A 22,042-nucleotide genomic window follows, 5' to 3' on the forward strand; every position below is an offset into this window, starting at 1 on the left:
ACCGATCCTCTCAACCCGACAGATATTATCAGATTGAGCTCCAATTTGGAGCTGATCTAGGGAGAGAGGCTATGTCTCTGCAGCCTCTTCCCCTAGCTCTACTCTCCCTCCCTCCAGCTCCCATGCTGACATAGGATGGGAGGGGAAAAAGGTAGGAGAGGGAGATCCGTTCTGGAGTCTCCCGAGCTGTGATGGGGGTGGGGCAGATTGGAGCCCCCCACGTGAAGGGGGCCTGAATCCACCCACTGCACCCTCCACTCCCTTCCCCCTCTCCCATTGTGAAAACTGTGCCGCTTGCAGCTGATCCTTGCAAGCACAGACAGAAGTTAATGAAGGCACTCCACTTTGGAGTGCCTTCACCTGAACTTTCATGCAATACGGGTTCAGATTTTCAGCCCCTTTAAAGTGCTCTGCAGCCATGCACTTGTGTTTGGTCACTTCTGTAGAGTGATTTCAGGGGCCAGATCTGGCAAAAATTGTCATTTCTGTCTGTGTCTTTCTATATTATCTTCTGGGGTTACTGCCAGAATCCCATTCCCCCTGGTGTAGGGGGACCACAGTTAGTTATCAGCATTAGTTTATACAACCACATCTTGCAGTGTAGTGGGGTGGAAGCCTTGTATCACCCTTTGGCAAAACTCTGTCACTTGATGCACGGCTCAAATCCGTGCAGCACCTAAAATCACCAGTCACTTTTGAACATCTGAGCCAAAGGGCTCCTTGTACAAAAAGAAAACACTGTCATTCAGAAGCAAGAAAGATGCACCCTGTCAATTCAAGACAGACTTAAAACAGCTGCTTGCTTCAAATAGCCTTTCAACAGTAAATGAAACCTTTTGTGGGCCAATTCTTATGAGACCTGTGTAATGTTATCATAAGACCTGTTCAATAGGGTGCTGAAATCACCTCTTGGAAGGAATGCAGACCCTGAAGGATGAGACTATTTGTAACCCCTCTAGGTTGAGACTGTTTTGAGTGAGGCATGTTCCCACCCTATCCTTTTATTATCCATCCGTCGATCTCCTCTGAGGTCTCTGGGGACCCGGGGTACGTTAAAGTCTGATTAATTTTAGTCTGTTCTCCAGAAAATAGACAGTGGAATAACAAATGCATGCTATTTGATCCAGGAAAGAGTGTGATATGTGCAATCTCATAACATCTTCAAAGGAGGAAAAGCTGCATTTGGCGTGGAAGCGGGTACAGTAAAAACGCATCTGTTTGGGTTGCTGCTATCAAAGCAGGAGAGTTTCCTTTATTAAAAATGTACAAAGGGCTGCACTATCGGAAGGAATTGAAGCAAACAGTTTTCTTCATGCCTAGATTTATTTTTCATCCCCTCCAGCTAAGGGATGGGACTCAAGTAGGATAAATGAGGCTAGTGGTTCGTTCCAAGTGCATTTCACTGAGACTGCGGAACAGGACACCGAGCTTTTCATCTCTGCATGGCCCTTCCTCTGGTTTTGCACCACTGAATGCTCCTGCCACCCAATGCCTGATGGCTTTTGTGCCGTGTGTTGGTTAATGGGTCATACTTCAGCTCACAGAATAGGTGTGGAAGGGGTCTCATCCAGTCTAACCACAAGCACAGATGCAGGGACTCTTAAATGTCTCAATACAGATGCCTATCCAAACTTTATTTGAAAATATCCAATGAAGGAGGTTCTACAAATTACTGAGGAGGCCTGTTCTATTGCTTTGCTGTGTGTACACTTAGGAAAGTTCTACCTCTTTCATCCCCAAATGTAATTTAAATCGGGGCTGCTGCAGTTTAATCCCAGCTGTCCCTCCCCTTCTTTTGCCATTGCCTGCATGTATTGACACTGAACATGAGACTCATCAACCATGGGCTCTGAACTGCATTAGGTAAAGGTTGTCTTAGCTCTGGAGACGGTGTCTCTAGGTCTTTGTTGAGGCACATAGTGTTATGAACCCTGCTGCAGCAATCATGAACATCTTCTGCATGTCATGGCAATATGGTTCCCATTGCTGGCTCCTATCATGGGAACAAACTAAGTCATTGGAAGGGCATGTGTATACTTGATAATATTTCCATGGAAACACTTGAATACACCCTGTTTTTAGATAAACCTTCAGCTTCTAACTGCACCTGACTTGGCCTGCCCATCTGTAAACCAAGAGACCTACAAAACAGGCTTTCCTAAAGCCAACTCATTATTACCAACTCAAGATTAATAGCAGTGGAAAGGCTCTGTGCATGTCATCCATTTTAAACTAGTGCCTTCTTACAACCCCAGGAACCACAGCCCTATAGAGGAAGCAATAGCCACCAAAATCCTGAAGTAGAGAAACTTAAAAACAGCTGACAGTCCCCACAATTGACAGGATAAATCAGGCATTACATTTCTGCTATTAAACTTGCCGGGAGGAAAAAGTTCCCTGACCAAGCGAGAAAAGGGCATTTGCTGCATGTTAGCAATTCAGAGAGTGTTGGCCTTTAGCCCTTCAGAGACACCCAATCAAATTCATGTGCATAATGTTGTTTTTTTCTCGTCTTTGGAAAGACACGAAGGGCAGGTGGTAGAACTGCATGTTAATGTATAATCCACGGTGCAGAGCTGCAGAGCGGGAAACTTTTTATGGCTCTTATAGTCAGATCCATAGACATTCCCTAAAGGGGGTAATTACAGATTAGTACTAGCACCGCTAGGTGTACAAACACCTACACGTGATTCACAACAGAAACCCAGGGATTTCAAATAGGGATCCATAGTGTCAAACACATCCTGACCTCTGTTGTTCCTTTCTGAGTAGGGGGAACAGGGGAATTGCTCTATTATTTTTTCCATTGTATAAAAAAGAGTGAAACTTAAGAAGTGGCTTTTTCTGAGAGGTGCCTTGATTCTCACAAGGGATGCCTAGAGTCTGAAAAAGGTTGAGAACCACTGTCATAGATACTGCCATTTAGAAGAAAAGTTTCTCTTCTCTTTGTTTCTCAGCGTGAGGGTTACTTGTTTCTTTTTTAGGAAGGCTCATCTTTATTGATGGTGCTTCCCTATCCAGTCCCCTTCATGGAGTAGTGAGGGGTTTCACTGTAGTATTTATCCAGTTGAAATATGCAGCAATTATTGTGTTGTCAGGGTGAATCAGGGACGTATCATTTGGTGCTGGAGTTCCTTGCAGCAGGTCTGCTTCTGTTGATACATCAGCCCGGTGATATATTGGGCAGAGAACAGAAAATGGCATAAAATGAATGTAAACTACTTACACAAGGAAAAGCAGCCCAGGATAATTGGGTTCTCAGAAAGCTATGAGCTCTGATCAGGCATCCTCATGAGGCATTGTGCCCCTTTGCTTTGCAAGGTTATCGTGTGTGGTTAGCCTGCAGGCTTTTCTCCTGCTAGGTTAGACAATGGGGTTTACTCCAAGTTTGCTTTTGTAAGCCAAGGGTGGGAAGATACCAGTAAAAAGAAGAGAGAGCCAAGGCTAGTACCCGCAGATTTGGTGGAACAGGGGAGAAGGGATTGGACTAAAAAGAAATCCCAATGGCAGCACTGCAGCTCAAAGAGATATTTAACCACAGGACTTCTCCAAAATAAAGCCTTCAGGAGTGGATAGGACACACTTAGAGTGTATTTAGCCTGGGTGATTTGCAGTTCATAGGCCAAAGTGAGCCTTATAGACTGTAGTTCATAGGCCAAAGTCAGCTTTGTTCTCACTTCTCCATCTGTGTCCCTAACTAGGTCTGACACAACCCTCTGTAGGGTCTGGAAAGGGATTCAGTCTTTCTCCCCATTTGATTCTTAAATTCCTTTCCCAGAACTTGAGCTAAGTCTGACCTAGGCACATATCCTTGAGGATCTGGATTGGGACCCCCCCCAAAACATTTCACACCACCACTGGATGGCAAGTCTAAGGAACAGCAACTTAGGGACTTAGGTTTCACAGATCTTCCTGAGCCTAATGCCCCATTGGGCTAGCAGTTTCTGTAGCCAATGGCACAATAAGGAAGCAGTGGGTCTAGCATTGAATCCTGTCATTTTTGGCTCTCCAGCCTAAACGGCCAGGTACCCGTTTTACAGCTGGGTCATTTGGAAGCAGCCTTCAGCACAAGTGGCGAATAAATTCATGGCACTGGAGGTGCAGTGAGTTGACTTTGCCTACATCTAGGCCACTGAAGAGCTTTGGTAGAGCGGTAATGGTAAAGGGAATCCACTCCCCACTCTGGATGTTGTAGCTGAAGCCAGCTAGACTCAATTAGTCATCAACAACCTTTGTGTGTAGCACAGCTAGCACAAGGATTCATCTGCCCTCTCCCGTCTGTTTAACATGCTGTTTCATATTTATGGTCATAAGCTGAAATCTAACATTTTCTACTGGCTGATACAATGCACAACTGATGCATGGAATTTATTGCCAGATTTCATGCACTTGCACTGCTTGCATATGTAGTACAGGTCCGTGTCAGAGGTCAAGCTAAATGAGTCCAGAGAAAAGCTATTGCGATTGTTACATGCTACTTAGATTCAGTCTACAGTCTGTGAGGTTTAAATTGCTACTCGTATAGTCTTTCTTCCTAAGACTTGCATCCGTCATCATGGATCCTAGAACATGATCATGTACAAAATCAGAAAGAAGAGTATTTAATTAATTGTCATATTCATTTCACTAGTGCTCATGAAATTGCCTTTTACTTTCCCTGGATTTGGTCAAAGACTAGCAAAAATAAACCCCATTTGGTGAATATATTACTGATTAAAAATAGTAACATTGATGAAATAACGGTGTTGGCGTGCTGTTGTAGCTGTGATGATCCAGGAATGACATCACCCACAACTTTCCTTGTCTCTCATATCTTTTATTGGACCAGCTGCATGGTTGGGGTTGATGTAGACAAGCTTCTGAATATAAAGCATGCTTCCTCAGGTCCCTGATCAAGTCCCATGAATGTCATAACCTTCATTAAATAGTTCATATACAAAATACCGTTGGCTTTACTTCCAATCCGAATGATACAATAGGGGCTAGATTCCATTGCATCTTTTAGGGGACCCAGAGCGATGCTATTCCACCTAATCACGTCCCTGAAACACAGTTAATACAAAAGGTGGCTGGGTTCACCTTCTCCTTGCTTTTGTTTTGTAACCCAGTGTTAATGGTCACATGACAATGTGTTACCAAAGCAGGTGCATACATGGGTTTACACCAGGGGCGGGCAAAGTCCAGATAGGGCCTGTGGCGGACTCCATTTCCAGAAGCCCCTGCCCATGTCACTGCAGCCAGTTATCATGGAGACCTTTGGTGATGCGTAGGGGGTGCATGTGGTGCACATGCACCCCCTGAGATCAGCCATGCACTCCCTGGAAGTGCCAGCTGTGAAACCAGAAGTGCCAGCAGCGATTGGCTGCTGAGGGACCACCCCCGTCCGGTCCGCGGTTGGCCGCAGGGGGACCCCCCACTATTGGCCATCTGGGCCCACCCCACTCCCCAACTTGGGAGGCACCAGTTGCCCATGATGGAGACCCCAGGAGTGGTGGGGCTATGACAGCATTTCCATGGAGACTGGCAGGGAGCTGCTCCAGGCAGGGATCTTGTGGCAGTGACAGCATGGTGCAGAGCCAGGGCAGAGGTGTGATCCACTGCCCGTACAGCCCAGGCAAGGGCACACAGGCAGTGGATCTCAGCTCTGCCCTGGCTCTGGACCATGCTGCCACTGCTGCAAGATCCCAGTCCCAGAGCCGATCCGTGCCCAGCCATGTTCCCTGCCAGTGCTTCTGGGGCTGTTCTCCATGGGCAGCCTGGCCCCGCACCTGGAGGAGCCAGTGCTGCTGCTCCAGGCTGCTCCAGGCACCAAGCTACTCTGATACATCTCTGGTTTTAAGATATCTGTTGCACCTTCGTGATCCCCATTACCATTTCTGCTCCTGGGGTCTCCTTGAAAACTGGCTGCAGCAACACGGGCAGGGACTGCTGGGAAGTGGAGTTCAGCTGCTGGCCAGATCCACCATTTTGCCCACCCCTGGTTTACAGGGACTCGAGCAGGGTGGAATAAAATCATACTTAGGTACTTAGGTGCCTAGATGCTGGCCCATTATATCTATGATATTGGGTCCATGGGTGTGTCTGTGTGTGGTCCTGGACATGCAGACTCACTTGTTTGCTTGCTTAGTGTCCTTTATGCCATATAGTATGTGGAGCTTACAAGGAAGTGTCCCCACTCCTTTCTACCAGCTGTTATTCTATCACTGGCCATCATATTCTGAATTTCTTCATGTCCCTCTCAGTTGTTCTCTTTGCACCCTGCTGGTTTCCTTCCACCAGTTGCTTTCCAAAAAATGTTGGTCTGTGGAGGCTGACATGCCTAAGAACATCTGAACTCCAGCAAGCCCAGGGACAAAAGCCCCATTTCACATCACCGCAGAATTGGCACCATCCTGTTTCTCTGAATTACCAGACTCTTATCAGATGCACTTCACTGTGATGGAAGCAAGCATGTGCAAGTAAACGGCTATCTGCTCTGAGAAAAAAACCTAAGAGTGGAAAAGCTGGTTTAGATGAAAAATGAATGTTCTTAATCATTACTGCAACATTCAGTGTGAATCAATGTGTGTGTGTGTGTGTGTCTGTGTTATATACAATACACACAGGGCACGTCTACACGTGCACTTTATTGTGCATTAGCCTATTTTAATGCACATTAAAGTGGCCAGGAAAAAATCATGCGCATTCACCAATGTGCAGTAAAATAGGATAATGTGCCTTTCTCTAGTGTCTCACAGTGGAGGTACTAAATGTAATGCACATTAGCAAAAGCACATTAATGAATGTGTAGACACATTCGCACGTGTGTGTGTGTGTGTGTGTGTGTGTATTTGTGTGAACTATTTTTGTACCATTTATTTTCAGCCCACCCTTCTGGGCACCAGCTGGATGCTTGAAAACCCACCGGGAAGCAAATTTTTGTAGCATTAACAGAATTACCCAAAGCAGGAGGCAGTGCCAGTTTCTAGAGAATGTCTTTTCTGATAAAGTTCCAGCTTTGCATATATAACTACCTGGCTGAGTTTCAAACATGCAACCAAACTTTAGGATACCTACCCAAATGAAAAAGAGCATTCAGATCTTTGGGGGATCACCTGGTATTGTGAAAATCTGCATTCCCCTTTCTCCCTCTTCCTCGTTGAGATAAAAGCCCCCCAAAGCTATTATGATCATTTAATCTACTTGTGGCAGAGGCTGTCTTTGTTATATGTTTGCACAGCATTCAGCTCAATGGTATCCTGGTCCATGCCGGGGGCTCTTAGGTGCTAGTATAATTGCAAACAATAAATAACAATAATAGCAACACAAGCTGCCAAATTTCACCCCATAATTCCTTCATCTATCCATTTTCCAGCATCTCTTAGCTCCCATGTAAGGCACAAAAAGCAGAAGTATAGGATGCTGTCTTATATTAGATCTGTAATGTACACTGAAGGTATAAGATGCTGTCTTATATTAGATCTGTAACGTACAGTGATTTCCTTTAAAGTCTTTTTTGCTGTTGTTTGAGATATAGCAAGTGGAGGGGGTGAGGGGAAGCAGCACTAACAATTTACATTTTTCAATAGGAAAAAAAAAACCCCACACACTGGTACCGTGCAACACTTCTTAAAAGTATTGCCAGTATAAATGTGCAATTAACACCTCCTCAGTTAATTACTGCTTTGCAAACTAGCAGAAAGGAAAATGTGTGAAATATTCAGAAGAGAAGATGTGCGATGTACACGAATGTTGTCTACAACTTCTGATTAGACTTTGGCATTGTTATTACATCTCTTGATTTTGCAGGATTCAAACTTTGTCCCTGGAGGAAATACAGTGGGGTTGCCCTGCAGTAACATCCTTCTGTGCTCTTTCCCCAGGATATGCACGTTATCAGCACAGACGAGAATCAGGTGTTTGCAGCCGTTCAAGAGTGGAACCAGAACGATACCTACAACCTGTATATATCTGATACCCGGGGGGTCTACTTTACACTGGCCTTGGAGAATGTCAAGAGTAGCCGAGGGCTGGAGGGTAATGTGATGATTGACCTCTATGAGGTATGTCACAAGTGCAAATGACTCATTGCCATCCTGGGTGTTCACGGGATGCCAGGAAAATTGCCTTTGTGAGGAACAAGTTTGGTCTGGCAGAACAAGTGTGAAAAGCTGAGTCATTGGGCATCGTCAGGTCATTCTGTGCTCGAGCAGCCCATTTTATCCAAGGATCTCAATAAGTCTGGTTAAAAAAAAATAAAAAATCCAGATTTTTGTACATTTGTGCAAGTTAGGTGCAGATTGAAAGTGCAAGACGATTCACTGTTGAACTTCCACATGTGATCTGGAAGGTAAATCCATGCCATGCTCATGGAAAGGAGGAATTTTAGCAGCAGTGATGTTGTGGGGGTGTGGGAAAATAATAGCTGCTGCTGCCAACTGGCCAGGCTGGCACCCAGGAGGCAGTGCTGCTGCTCCAGGTTGCAACAGGCACCAAGCTGCCCTGATGCATCTCTGGTTTAAAGATACCCCTTGCACCTTTATGATCCTTAGCTGCTCTGGGGATTGCAATAGCTTCACCCAGAAAGCCTGCCCAAGAGATGCCATCTGTTTGAGCCACTGAGCTGTGTCAAATCACCATAGCTCTGCTGTGCCATGGCCTCACCCCCGAGATGCCCCTCCAGACCCCAGATCTTTCCCTTTTTGTTCCAGATGGTACAAAAAAGGGTCTTTGGAGGGTAGTCATCTTCTAACGGGAAAATCTTCAGCTGGAACTGGGCTTTTTAGGCCCCCGTAACACTGCCGTGGTCCTTTCACATGGCATGTTGAATGACACCAAATGCTAACAAGTGTTTGTAAAAACAACGACCTTGTCTCTGTTCTTCCTCTTTCACTCGTGCATATCAGCTCTGCAGGCTGGGTTGTCTCTGAACAAGCCACCTTGGGATGTCCATGTAGAAAGCCCAAGTGGGTGTTATACAAATGCAGGTGAACTGCGGGAGAGCAGACATGACTTCCTGATCATCCTGAGGTTTTATTTTTTTTACTATTCATCTATCTGCAGCTTTGGCAGCCCATGGAAAAGCTGTTGCCTCTTATTACTGTCAGTTCAAGGAGTGGTTTCGCTGCATTATGTAAAGGTGTCTTACATCTCACGGGGAAAGGAAAGCCTTTGTTTTATTAGGCTGACAGTTCGTCGCAAACTTGGAGTGAAATGGATGTGATCAGACCGGTGGCGTCGTATCTGCTGATTACCTAGAGAGAAAGAATATTGGCTGACACGGGCCCTGGCACCAGCCTTCTTTTCAATTTAAAGCTCTGGCTGGAAGGGAGTTGAAAGCCATCCAGCATGGATCTCCCAGTAGGGCTGCTGCAGAGGATGAGTGCTTAGAGGGAAATGGAGATGAAGAAGAGAGAGGAAGAAAATGCAGAGATGAATTAAATAGAGGTAGAAATCATGCAAAGCCAGTGCTCGTGTGGAGACAGCAGCACTTAGGAAAGAGGATGTACTTGCAGCGTGGGTCCTGGGGAGGAGGAGATGGTGTTTGGGATGTCGTGCGGGCTGCGGAAGCTGGTCCGGTCTCAGCGAGGGGTGCGTGTCTGGGCGTCTTAGGCCAGACCCACAGCCTAGATTAATCTACTCCATCAGAGGAACCAGATTGGATCTTATGATGTATTCAAGCCAGGACAAGGGAGCCAGGGCAAGGCAGGGACCAGTAGGTACCTTTCTGAATTTGAATCTGGCTCCTACGCAACTCCCGAGAGCTCTGCCCTGCCCCATATTCAGGCTGGTTGGAGGGGGTTGAATCCAGCCCATGGAAAGTACCTGCTCACACTGATCATTATTGATGTGCTGAGTAGGATAAGATATAGGATAGGATATAGGAAGTAGGATATTTTTTAATTGACCAGTAACAGTGGCCTGCTTCGGGTGGGTAGGTGTGGTATAGGGGAGCGGTAAAACTCCCAGTGTCCTAGGGTTGGGGTTGGGCATTGCCGTGTGTATACAGTGTGTGTTAAGTATGTTTTCTGTGCCTCTGGTAGGAGTTGGGGTCTTTTTCTCTTGTTTGTGGCTCTGATGGGAATCAGGTTTGTCTAATGTAGGGAATTTAGTACTGTAAGGAGTCTGTATTCTATGCAGGGCTTGTAGATGGTCCTGGAGTGGGTGTTGTATTTGCCCTGTGCATGTGAGTTGTATGTTCACATGTTCACATAGGATGTCTAGTTTTGGGGGCCCCAGTGTAGAAAGGATGTGGACTGATTGGAGAGAACCCAGAGGAGGGCAACGATAATGGTTCAAGAGCTGGGACACATGACTTATAAGGAGAAGCTGAGGGAGCTGGGCTTATCTAGTCTGCAGAAGAGAAGATGGAGAGCGGATTTAATAGCAGCCTTCAACTGGGGGGGTTCGAAAGAAGATGGAGCTGGACTGTTCTCAGAGGTGGTAGATGACAGGACAAGGAGCAATGGGCTCAAGCTGCAGCAAGGGACGTTGAGGTTAGCGATTAGGAAAAACTTTCTCACCAAGAGGGTAGTAAAACACTGGAATAGGTCACCCAGAGAGGTGGAGAACTCTCCATCATTGGAGGTGTTTAAGACCTGGGTAGACAAAGCCTTGGCTGGGATGATCTAGTTGGGGCTGGCCCTGCTTTGAGCATGAGGTTGGACTAGATGTGACCTCCAGAGGTCCCTTCCTACCTAAATTTTTTATGATTCTATGATTCAGTATGTGTCTGCAAGTGTGCACTGCATGTGACATGCTTGTGAAATGTGTGTGTGCCTGCATGCACAGAATATAATCCGTCTGTGATTTACACAGACTTTGCATGCCCTCTCCATATGTTTGTGGTTGTGGTTTGTGTGGAGATAGAGGGTATGTGCAGAGCATGTTTCTCCTTGGCATATCTGTAGTTGCACTCAGGATCTGAGGGTTGTGCATGAATGAGTTGTAGAATCAGTTTGGATTGTGCACAGATTTTGTGCAGTATATCTGGAGCGCCTATCTACACCGTGTATGCATCTCCAATGTACGTGGGCATGAAGTGCATGTTCACGTATTGATCTCTGTTCGGGTGGTGCGTATAGTGGGGATATACGCAGTGTACTGCTTATGTGCGCGCCTTGTGAATCTGTACACAACGTGTGAATCTCTCCATGCGGGGGTGTATGTGTTCTGTGTGGGGGTCTTTTCCAGTATAAAGCTGTCCAAAGCTGACAATATAACATATTTTGCTTACTCTGGAAAAGACTCTCAGGGCATGTCCAGATGTGCATGCACGTGCGGTTTGTGGGGCCTCAAACCTCTTTGCAGCCACACAAATGACATGCATTGCACATTAAACCATGCATGACACTGCTCTGTTTGCAGTGTGGGGGCAACGTTTGCTATTGGGATTTGCCAATAGCAAAATACAACAAAAAAACAGGGAAAAAAAGTGACGCAAAACATGCAAAAATAGTGTGCACTGGAACAAATACAGACAGGGGAGCAGGCAACACGAGGAGACAAGGGGAACACCAGCCCAGGGCTGCCTGCTCCCCCATCTCAAGGCACCCGAGCCAGCCACTCAGCATGGGGACTCCTCAGCAAGCGGAGATGGGGGAAGTCGGCAACCCTCTGCCCCAACCAGCCCCCCCTCTCCGACCGCAGCACATGGAGCCCGGCCTGGAGCTAGGAGGAGCTGAGCACCACCCGCAACAAGGGGCACCTGCATTGGCACATGCTGCAGCACAAAGTAGCAGCACAAATTTGTGTCGCTACTATTCGTGCTCCTGCAAGCGCACACCCCTGATCATCTCGACACAGCCCAAGTCCCAACCCATGCCTGGAACCAAAAAGAAAAATTCACAGGATTTCAAAACAAATTTATCACCGGATGTATAAAAATACTTTTTCATCATTAATGGCCGGCATTTCTCGGGGACTGTAATACACCCCTTTTCAGACATCAACAGAAAAATGGACAAATGGAGCTACTGGCTTGAGCCTGGGTTACCTGAGCTCATGGTACAGTTTCAGTCGCAGCTGTTTACACCGTATCATTGGGAGATGCAGCATCTGCTGCCCATTTGGGTGCCTTTCTGCCTGTTCAGGGAAACCCCAGATGATATTTTTGGAAAACAAGCAAGTCAGTTTTAAAGATCACATTTAAAAAACACATATTGTTAGTGGGTTGTTTTAGCAAATAATAATTTTCTGGTGTTGTTTGCCATCATTTTAAGAACCCGAGTGTGCCCACCTTGCCTACAGCACCAATGCCTTAATATTCATATCAAGAATGAGTAAAGATTTCCATATCTGGCCCTCCTTGAATACTTCCACTGAAGTACTACCCATCGTGAGCAAAAGGATCAGAATCTGGACTTATAAGTGTATGAAATCACCTATATGTGGGGAGTTATAAAGGTTTCTAAAGCACTGATCATGAAGCACTTTGAGAACCTTGGATGAAAGTTGCTCAAGAAACGCAGAATAGTCCACGTTGCTCTTTTCTATGCAAAACAACACCTGCCATAGTTTCCTCCAAATGGAGAAAGGCAAATGGATGTATTCTGTCTCATTCATCTCTTAAGGGGCTCTCTGGTTACAAAACAATGAGGTTGCCACCTACTACCGTTGCTTATATCATTGCATGCTCTTATGCTCCTGCTAAAGCTTTCTCTCCTATCTATAACTTTTCCAGCCATATTGTTCCTCTATGTTATTTCATTATTGCTCCATAAATTTCTTCTTTTGATACCCATTGGTAATTTCTTGCCCTAGAGTTTTTTACCTGTCCAACCCAACAGGGACTCGGTTGAGACATCAGCATAATTACATGCACGCATAGAGAATCTGAGTCAACTTGACATATTTTTCAGCCATGTCAATTTTTCCTAGGTAGCAGGGATAAAGGGAATGTTCTTGGCTAACAAGAAGATTGACAACCAAGTGAAAACTTTCATCACCTACAACAAAGGGAGAGATTGGCATTTGCTACAGGCTCCCGACACTGATCTGAGAGGAAACCCTATTCACTGCCTCCTGGTAAGTTGATGTTTTAGAGTAGGAGGAAATGGGGGGAAAAAAATTCCTCTAAGTAATAATGTGATGATGACACCAGCTCTTAAAAATAAATAGGGCATGGATGCATGAAGATACTGTGTGGCACGTAGGATGCTGGGGTACAATGCAACCATGTTTGGGCAGCCAGTGATTTATGCCAACAGCCAGCTATTATATGATGAGCGATCGCTGGCAAATGAGTAAGAGTGTCTCCAAGGATCTTAATAGTGAGTCCATAGGTGGCTCAGTTATATACGTACATACATACATATATAAAAACAGGCATACACACATATATAAATATAAATATATATATATATATATATATATATATATATACACACATACATAAGGCTTCTGTCCCTGCTTGAAGTATGGGGTGAGTGAGAAATGCGGGGGGAACATGAAGCTGGGAGGCAGAGAGTGAATGGGATGGGGATGGGGATGCATAATGAAATGGGAGTGGGGAACAGGTGGTGAAGTGAAGGAACTGAAGGATAAGATCCTTCAGCCACTGAAGGATAAGATAAAAAGTTTCGAAGAAATTTCAACTCCTCCTTTTTAAATTTACTCCTCTTTCAACAATAATGTAAGGCAACCCAGGGTGAAAGCTTTACTTCAGGTACCATTTGCTGCACGGACTGGAAATAACAGACTGGTTCCATTAGCGCAAGGGAAAAATGGGGCAGGGCTGGGAAGGGAAAAGGACTGGTATGAAATGATAGGGGTTATCTCAATCAAATGACAGGGGGTTATTTTTCAATCAAAGTTGAAAGAGGAGTACATTTTTTTAAAAGCCTCGTGTTTTTATGAAGTGGGACTTGGGATTGGGATGTAGGGGATGCTGGTCATGCCTCCTGGGATGGCTGGGAGTGGTGAGGGAAGGTGTTTCTTGGGAGCTATTGCCCCTGCCCCAGGAAGGAAGCCCCAGCTCATGGGGATCCAATCTGGCCTCCTACCATGTTCCTTCCCAAAGCCCCTTAGCCACCACTTCTGGCCCCATCTCTGGCCTGCAACTTGCCTAGCTGGCATATTCTCTATGGGCTCTTTGCATGGGGTTGATTCCCAGGGGTGGGAAGGGGAGTTGGCTTGATGCCCGAACTGCCCCTTGGGCACTAGAATTCAGGGGGCAGGAAGTCCACACAGAACAGGAGGGTGAGGGAGGGGACACAGTTTCCTGGCATGCTGGAGGACCGTAACTTTGGCAGCTCATTGGTGGGGACTGGCCGTGCATTAATGGAGCACAAGTTGGATGACATGGATCAGAGATAAACCTGCCCTGGAGTGGCATAACTTTAAGCCACCTAAAGTGCGCTTAAAACTAGTTTCAGGTATTCATGCGTGGACAGTCCAGGGGTTAAGAGCTCCAAGAGCTGCCTAAACTTAATGTGTAACAAGGCCCTATGTCTCTGATATCTTAGCGCCTTATTACTTGGTAATTTTGGGTGGCTCCTGGAGCTCTTAACCCCTGGACTATCCACACATTAACACCTTAGAGTGTTTTAAGAACTGCTTAAGCCGTTCAAAGTTACGCCATGCCACGGGAGGATTATCTCCCGCTCCTGTTCCATCAAAGGTGCGGCCATCTCCTACAGATGGGAAGCCCTTCAGTATCCCAGGATCTCTCACATCCCCACCTTTATGACACCTTCCAGCTACAGCTCCTAGTCCTGCCCCTGCTCACCAGGCCCCTAGTGGTGAGTCCCAGCTGTCAGGGTCAGATTAACCCTGTAGTGGGCCCTAGGCAAACAAACTCGTGGGCTCCAGGCTGGTCGAGACCCACCCCCCTCCTCACTCCAGCACTGCCGCCTGCAGGGAGTGGGGCTCGGAGAAGTGTTGCCAAGTCTCACGAGAAAAAAAGCAATGCTGCCTTTAAAAACAAGCCCAAGACAAGCCCAATACATTTCAAAGAAAGTGGAGTGAGGGTGGGAGAAGTGGGGGGGTGGGGGGCAATAGTTATGTTGGGGTGTATATGTAGGAGGAGGATTGTAGGGGCAGAGTGAGAGTGTGTGGGGTGTGAGGGAGGGTGGGGGTATGTGGAGACCCCTCCCACACTGCCCCCCATGGTGCACAGCCTTTGCCATCAGTGGTGGCTGCCCTCAGAGCCCATGCAAACACCAGCACACAGTGTCTCGTGTCTCCAGCCAGTGCTGTATGATGATAGAGGTGGGCAGCGGGGCTGCACTTTTCACCCTCGCACTAGGCTCCGCACAGTCCACATGCAGCTCCACGTTACCGAGGGAAAGCCGCATGGGCTGGAGCCAGCTGCTGTCCCTGCCCCCTGCTTCCCATGACCTGCTCCCATGCTGCAATGAGCAGTGTCATGTATGGTTTAATATGCAATGCATACCATCGCTGGGGCCACAAAGAGGTTTGAGGCCGAGGGCAGGGAAGGCAGCGGCTTTGGGATTTCGGCTAGAGCCATGACTATGCCTGCATGGGCTAGAAGTGCCCCGAGGGCTGCTGCTGCTGGCAGCGGGGGGCTGTGCGCCATGTGGGGGAGGGTGTGTGGTGTCCCCATGCCTCCCATCCTCCCTTGCACCCACATACTGCTTCACCAGCCAAGCTTCACGCTCCCGCTGCCCCCATGGGCACAGGCTCTGTGCTCCCGCCCAGCTGCAGCACTCCTCCCCACTTGCCCTCTCCCTACCCAGTGCCCGGAGCAAGCTGGAGGCTGGGGAAGGCATGCAGGTTCCTGGGGTGGCAGCAGCATCAGCCCCACCTGGAAGGGAAGGGAGGTGGATGGGGCCATTTGCACCGCCGCCACGGAGGGAAGGACCGGGCCTCCCACAGCTCAGGGCCCTTGGCATGTGCCTAGTTTGCCTATGCATTAATTTGCCCCTGCCAGCTATGCAGGTGGGACAGAGTCTAGAAACGTTCCCTGACTAAGGGTGCGACTGCTCCAAGCTCCAAGCTGGCACTAACACCGATCTCAGCGGCTCACAGCCTAAGGTGCAACAAGGCCCTAAGACAGCAAGGGTAGCTGGATCTGGGAATGGTGTATTGCAAGAGTCTGCACACTAGGTGGGGAGAGCGAGCTATTTGCAGATGTAAGCAGGGCACTGGGGGAGCCTTCAGGAAGGCGTCTCTCCATTCTTGCAATGTAGCCATGACTACAGAGACTCCCGTAGTAAAAAGGAGAAGGAGGGGGATTTGCACTGTGTGTTTTAGACGGCGCAAGTTTGTGTGTTGGTCAAGGCATTAGCATTACAGTCAAAAACCACTGCAATATGTAGTACGTAATATATATCTAAATAATTAGATGTAAAAATAACGCCAAATTTACATAGGACTCGAAGCAAATCGACTGGAATTGGGCACCTCTTTCAAAACAGCTATAATAGACTCACTCTTGTTGTGTGGCTTGGCTTTTATAATGCGGTATAAGCAGGGAGGTGGCCATTTCAACACCTCAGCAGGTAGGGTTATTGGTGTGAGTTGTACCATGAGAGCATTCACATGCTTGGGGGGGGTAGGATGCACCATAATGGCTTGTCTCTATGTTAAAATCACCATTTCACTCTCTGTATGTGCACTAGCCTCTGTAAGCCCTTTGGGGTAAGGGGCACCCTTTCCTTAGGTGTATGCATAGCACTTAGCACAGTGAGGCTCTCATCTTGACTGGCCTCCCAAAGTACAATTGAGATAACAGACTGGTTCCATTAGTGCAAGGGAAAAATGGGGCAGGGCTGGGAAGGGAAAGGACTGGTATGAAATGATAGGGGGTTATTTCCCGTCCATGAAGCAAATGGTGCCTGAAGTAAAGCTTTCACCCTGGGTTGCCTCAACTTACATTATCGTTGAAAAGCAACAGCCTCACTCCAACCCTGCTATGCCATGGGGCTGGGATTTGGAGCAGCTAGGCCTGCTCTAAGAGCCACTGAAGTCCATGCGAGTCTGTCCATTGATTTCAATGCAGTTTGGCTCAGGCCCTCGACGCAGTGAATATTTGTGATTTAGGGTCTCTAGGGTTGGGGAATGGGAAGGAACTTGGCCAACCACTCCCCAAAAGGGAGGGCATATGGGACTTTTTTGTTGCCCCCTGTTTTCTATTCTCTGATGCTCAAGAGGGGAGCAGTTTGCAGGATGCCTGATGCATGGTGTTGAGCCTTAAAGAGCCTTCACATTTTGAATGGAAGAGAAAGAGAACAAGGGCCCACAGAAACTTGTGGGCTCCTGATCAGAGGGGACCCTACACATTGCCAGAGGAGGAACCAGAAGAAACCTGAAATAAACTGTTTTACTAGGAGAGATCTCTCCCCCCCCACACCCCCCCCCTAATCTTTATAATCTCTCTTCTCTTCCTTAAAGAGCTAGCCACCAGCTTGCTTGATGTCGCTTGCATAAAAATCAGCACCTTTTAGCACGTGGAAGGGGGTCCTGCTTAGCAAATGCACGGGAGAGAGAGAGAGATGCTTTGAATCCTACAAGAGAGATTCAAGATGTTAAAAATGTGCTTTGAGTTGTGGAGCTAATGGCAGTGAGGGAGATAAAGGCAGATTCTGCCATGTGAGCACTCGCAAAATGACAGAATCACAGAAAGCAGAACACAGAGATCAGAGAACAAATATTTTTTTTCCAAGCAAAGGCACTGAAAATGTAGCAACAGCCTGGTAAAAAGTCAGGGAACCATAGGGACCATCTGTTCAGAAAGAGCATAGAAATAGGGACTGGGATGGATTAGAGCTGTGCAAATAATGGTTATTTTTGTTTCTGATTGACCAAAATTGAATCTACATATATTAAAAGTTGGTCAACCAGAACAAATATGTGCATGTGTGTGTGTGTGTGTGTGTGCGTGCATGTCTGTGTATAGAGACTATATAGTTGAAAGAGGTTTATATCATATATATATATATATATATATATATATTCAGTCATTTAGTTAAGTTTAATATTTTACCTATATGTAATTAAAAGATATAAACCTCTTTCAACTATATATTCTATTCTGTCTAGATGTATATAAATCTGTGTGTGTGTGTGTGTGTATATGTTTTTGTGTATGTGTATACCTATAATACATATACATACACATATTATATATATATATGTCTCTAGCATTTGGGCAGCTGAAAGTTGAACTGATGCATTTTGACAATATTGAAATGCAACATTTTACTTCTAAACCAGTATTTTCTGCTTTTTTGACCAAAACGGTTCTCTGAATTTGCAAGTATTTTTGGGCACGCTGAAACCACAATTTTTGGTAAATACACTGGCTTTCTGTCATACATACTGGCCTCTGGCTGCTCAACCACTCCATCCAGGAAGAGCACAGACCACCTGCTGATGCTTCCGCAGAAGGATGGCATAATATCCCAGACCCTTTAGTGGTCCTAACTGTACTAAACAGAGTCAGCTCCTGGAATCTGATACACACTCTCTAGGATTCCTCCTCTCAGCATAACTAAGTGAATACCTAATGGCCCATTGCAAATATAACTAAATTCCCATCATTACACTGTAATCGATGCTAATACTTTAACGTTGCTGGCTATAGGTCTCTAATATCTTGCAGTAGCTTGTAGCACGGTAGCCATGTAGCTCTTTCTATGAAATCAAAACTCCTTTTTTATTATTGATAATAAAATTAGCAGCCATCGCGCATGCCTGTGACCACTCTGAAAGCGAATGCAGCTACATTTTGGGAATCCAGAGGATGGAAAGTTATAACTGAAACAAGTGGCACCTCTGACCCTACATGCACTTCAGTCAGATTACTCCTTCATCTTATTGACTGGCAACAAATATAGACTTCTCTCCACTAACAATTAAACACCGAGGATTTTTCAAGGCAACTAGAACAACATCTCGGAGCCTTCCTTCGGAGGTTGTTCTGATTCACTCAAGGAAAAACAGAACAGAGTGGGTAGGAAACATAAGTGAAACGGCACTTCAGACCGAGGGTTTATTGTTCTCATTTGTGCCTGCTGGTTCTCAAAGTTAAATACCCTTTGCATTCATAATATACCTGCAGGAGTAACATGTAGGCGATGCATTTTAAATACAGGCCTTGTGTCGCCTAATGGCTGAACAGCAGTACAATGCCATTCATACAGCGGCCTGGGAAGCTGATCTTTTAAGCCTAGTTTTGCAAGATAATGATACCCTTACTGGAAGGTTAATTAATTAGAACTGACTTCAAGGATGGTCTTGTGGTTAAAAGGCTGGGCAAGAGCACAGGAGACCTGTATTTAGTTACTATGACTTTGGGCAACTCATTTATTTTCCCTTTTCCCTTGTATGTGCAGTGGGAATAAGAACATTTCTTTTCTCCCATTCCCTGTTTCTCTTGTGTCTTTAAGCTGTAAACATCCTAGGTCACGACAAGGTTTTTACTATACCTCGAGCCGCCAGCGGGGAATAGGGTCGTGTTGAGTGGGAATAGAGTTGTGTTGAGTGGGAATAGAGTCCTGTTGAGTGAGGCAGTGGGAAATGCAGACCGAAAAGTGGGTCCTTGATCTATCCTACCCTGCATAAAACAAAAGACATGTAGCTACAAGAAAGAGCGAGCATAAATGAGACACCCCTGGTCAGTGTAGTGGGCAGCGGTCTCAAAACAGCAGTGTCAGGCTTGTTCTCATGTGATTTGTAGGCATCACAACTAAAGGGACATCTAAGGAGGGATGTGAAGGGGACATTGGCTTTGCAGGTTTTATTTTATTTTTTTTATGGAAAATTTTTCATGTCCCAAGCCAGATCAGCCAAATCAATTCCAAATCTGTGAGTCGTTCAAGAACCACAAGTGGCCCTACAACCGGCAAGCATCCTTCACCCACACCTGGGGCTTCAGATGTTTCCAAATCATTAGGCTTTTGCAGGTGCCTGTGGAAAGCTTCTGCCCCCCAGGAGGAGCGGAAAAGGGTGACCTGGCTGAAGGGACAGTCCAGGAAAATAGCCTGTTTTTCAGGGTAAGAAGGGCAATGTCACACTCATCACCACTAGCAAGGAGAATGCTGTTGGGTGCAAGATGACGAGAACCTAGAGGCAAGTTTTAGCAGTGTGAATGGAGAGAAAAGGCCAGGCTTTGAGTGCTGCCAAAATCCTGGCTGGGGCTGCTAGGCCTTGCTGCATTACAACAATAAATTACCATGCCTTTGATAGGTAGCATGCAAAACTCTAAGCCTAATCCTTCCCACTAGATCTTAATGCTTGTCTAATGTACTCTGTTGCTATCTAAACCTATACAATGTGCTCCCATTAAATGGTATAAATACAAGACAAAAGCAGATCTCAAGCAGCAGAATCTGAAAGGATTTAAGTCTAAAAGGAGAGTTAATCTCCTCTGGCGTGGGGAATTGGGTGAGTTATTTCTGTGAGCCACTGTTTTAAAAACGCCAGAGGGTAAGTTTGATTATGTTGGTTTTAAAAATGTGTCTCTTTTATTTAGTCCTTCAGAAGGTATAACAACTTTAAAGGGCAGATTTCCTTTGCTCTTAATGCCTTCTGTGTGCACATCAGCCAGATGTGGCTTCTTCCCTGGCATCTTCCTTTGCATTGTTATGGAGTCTGACCCTCCCGCAGCCAGCTGCAGGTTTGGTGTGTAGCACATCGCACCTGTCCAGTGACATCCCCATCTGCTTCAACCTATCTGTTTCCTTCGTGTCGCACCGGTGAGAGTTCACCTCCCTCCTCTCCATGCCGACATCCCCAGAGCCCCACGGTACAAACACAGTTGAGGGATCTGGGTAGCAGCCTGATGTTTAATGCTTAGCATCTCCACATATGAAGTCAGGGAATGCAAGCATCTCAATATTTGGAACCAAGAATTCTAATTTTTTGTGTGTCTTCAGCATCTCAATATGGCACTAATGCCTCATAATGCCAAATAGATTTGGACAATGCTATTGTAAAGCAGCAAAAATCCTCTCTGCCACCCTTTTGCAGGGGTTCTGCTTGCGGACATTGGTGGGAGTCGTCTGGGGGAGAGTCGTGTTTTCAATAATTAAGTGCAAGTACTGTCCACAGCCAGGGTGCAGAGACTGTTGGGGTCCAGCCATCCTGAATGAAGCAGGAGATGCTGCAATGCTTGCATGAGGATGTCGGCATTTGGAAGTAACGTGCTGTAGTGAAGCATTGTGGATATTTCTCACAATCGTATGGTTGGAAGGGACTATGGGGTGATCATCTAATAAACCCCCCTGCTCCAGGCAGGAATATTTCTATCTACTCCATTTCAATCAAATGTACTTGAAAGCTTTCATTGATGGAGCTCCCACAACCTTTGCAGGCAATTGGTCCCAGCACTTAACTGCCCTCATTGGTAAAAAGTTCTTGCTTTATCCAACCTCAGTCGCCCGTGTTGCAATTTGATGCAGTTACTTCTTTTCTGCTGCCTGTGGACACAGACAATTGATACCCATCCTTGCAATAACAGCCCTTTCTGGAGTTGAAGATGGCTATCAAATTGCTCCCCTGCCCCAGTCTTCTCTCCTCCAGACCAAGTCATCCCAGTTCATCCAGCCTTTTCTTGGATGTCATATTTCTAGCTCTCTAATCATTTTTGTCCCCCTCTCCCCCACAACCCTCAAACTCCTTGCAGTATGTCCAGTCATTCTTGCTTTTATCTGGTAAGTCTTAATATTTGAAGAGCATGTTACCTGGAGGGAGGTCTCTTCCATGTCTAAATTCTATGTGTTTCTTTGGGAATCAGGGTCCTGGCTGCTGCTAATGGGGTGTACCCTTCGTTCTCACTTGTGCTCTGTGTTTTTTCTCCAGTTTTTTACAGAAGTTCCTACCAGAAATTTTCTTTCTGTGAGGTCCGTTGTGTTACTCTTGCACAAATACGCAGAGGAGTGCTTAGAAATGGCGGGTTACTCCAGCCCCCAACTCTAGTACTCGGTTCACGTGCTCTCATCTTTGTAGGTTTGGGGGTATGCCAGGTGCTTTGCAAACAGAGGAGATGCAGAGTCTGCCTCCGGATGGCTTTCTCCCACCTCACGCCCTCATCCCTTCTTCGACGTGGCCTCTACACAGGGAAACTCCCCGCGTTTGAGTCAGTAGGCTCCCCCGTCAC

At 46.3% G+C, this 22,042-nt stretch overlaps 1 protein-coding gene across 3 annotated transcripts in view; it reads left to right on the forward strand.

Annotated features, from left to right (window-relative positions):
* SORCS1 (sortilin related VPS10 domain containing receptor 1) overlaps positions 1-22,042 on the forward strand; it is a 425,694-nt gene that overhangs the window by 321,189 nt on the left and 82,463 nt on the right. For all 3 annotated transcript variants that reach the window (XM_059730193.1, XM_059730192.1, XM_059730191.1), the window contains exons 9-10: positions 7,863-8,042; positions 12,859-13,005. In XM_059730193.1, the coding sequence (XP_059586176.1) occupies positions 7,863-8,042; positions 12,859-13,005 (327 nt within the window). The remainder of the gene's footprint in view (positions 1-7,862; positions 8,043-12,858; positions 13,006-22,042) is intronic.

Source organism: Alligator mississippiensis, chromosome 6 (genome assembly GCF_030867095.1).
Source record: "Alligator mississippiensis isolate rAllMis1 chromosome 6, rAllMis1, whole genome shotgun sequence".
Lineage (NCBI taxonomy): Eukaryota > Metazoa > Chordata > Crocodylia > Alligatoridae > Alligator > Alligator mississippiensis.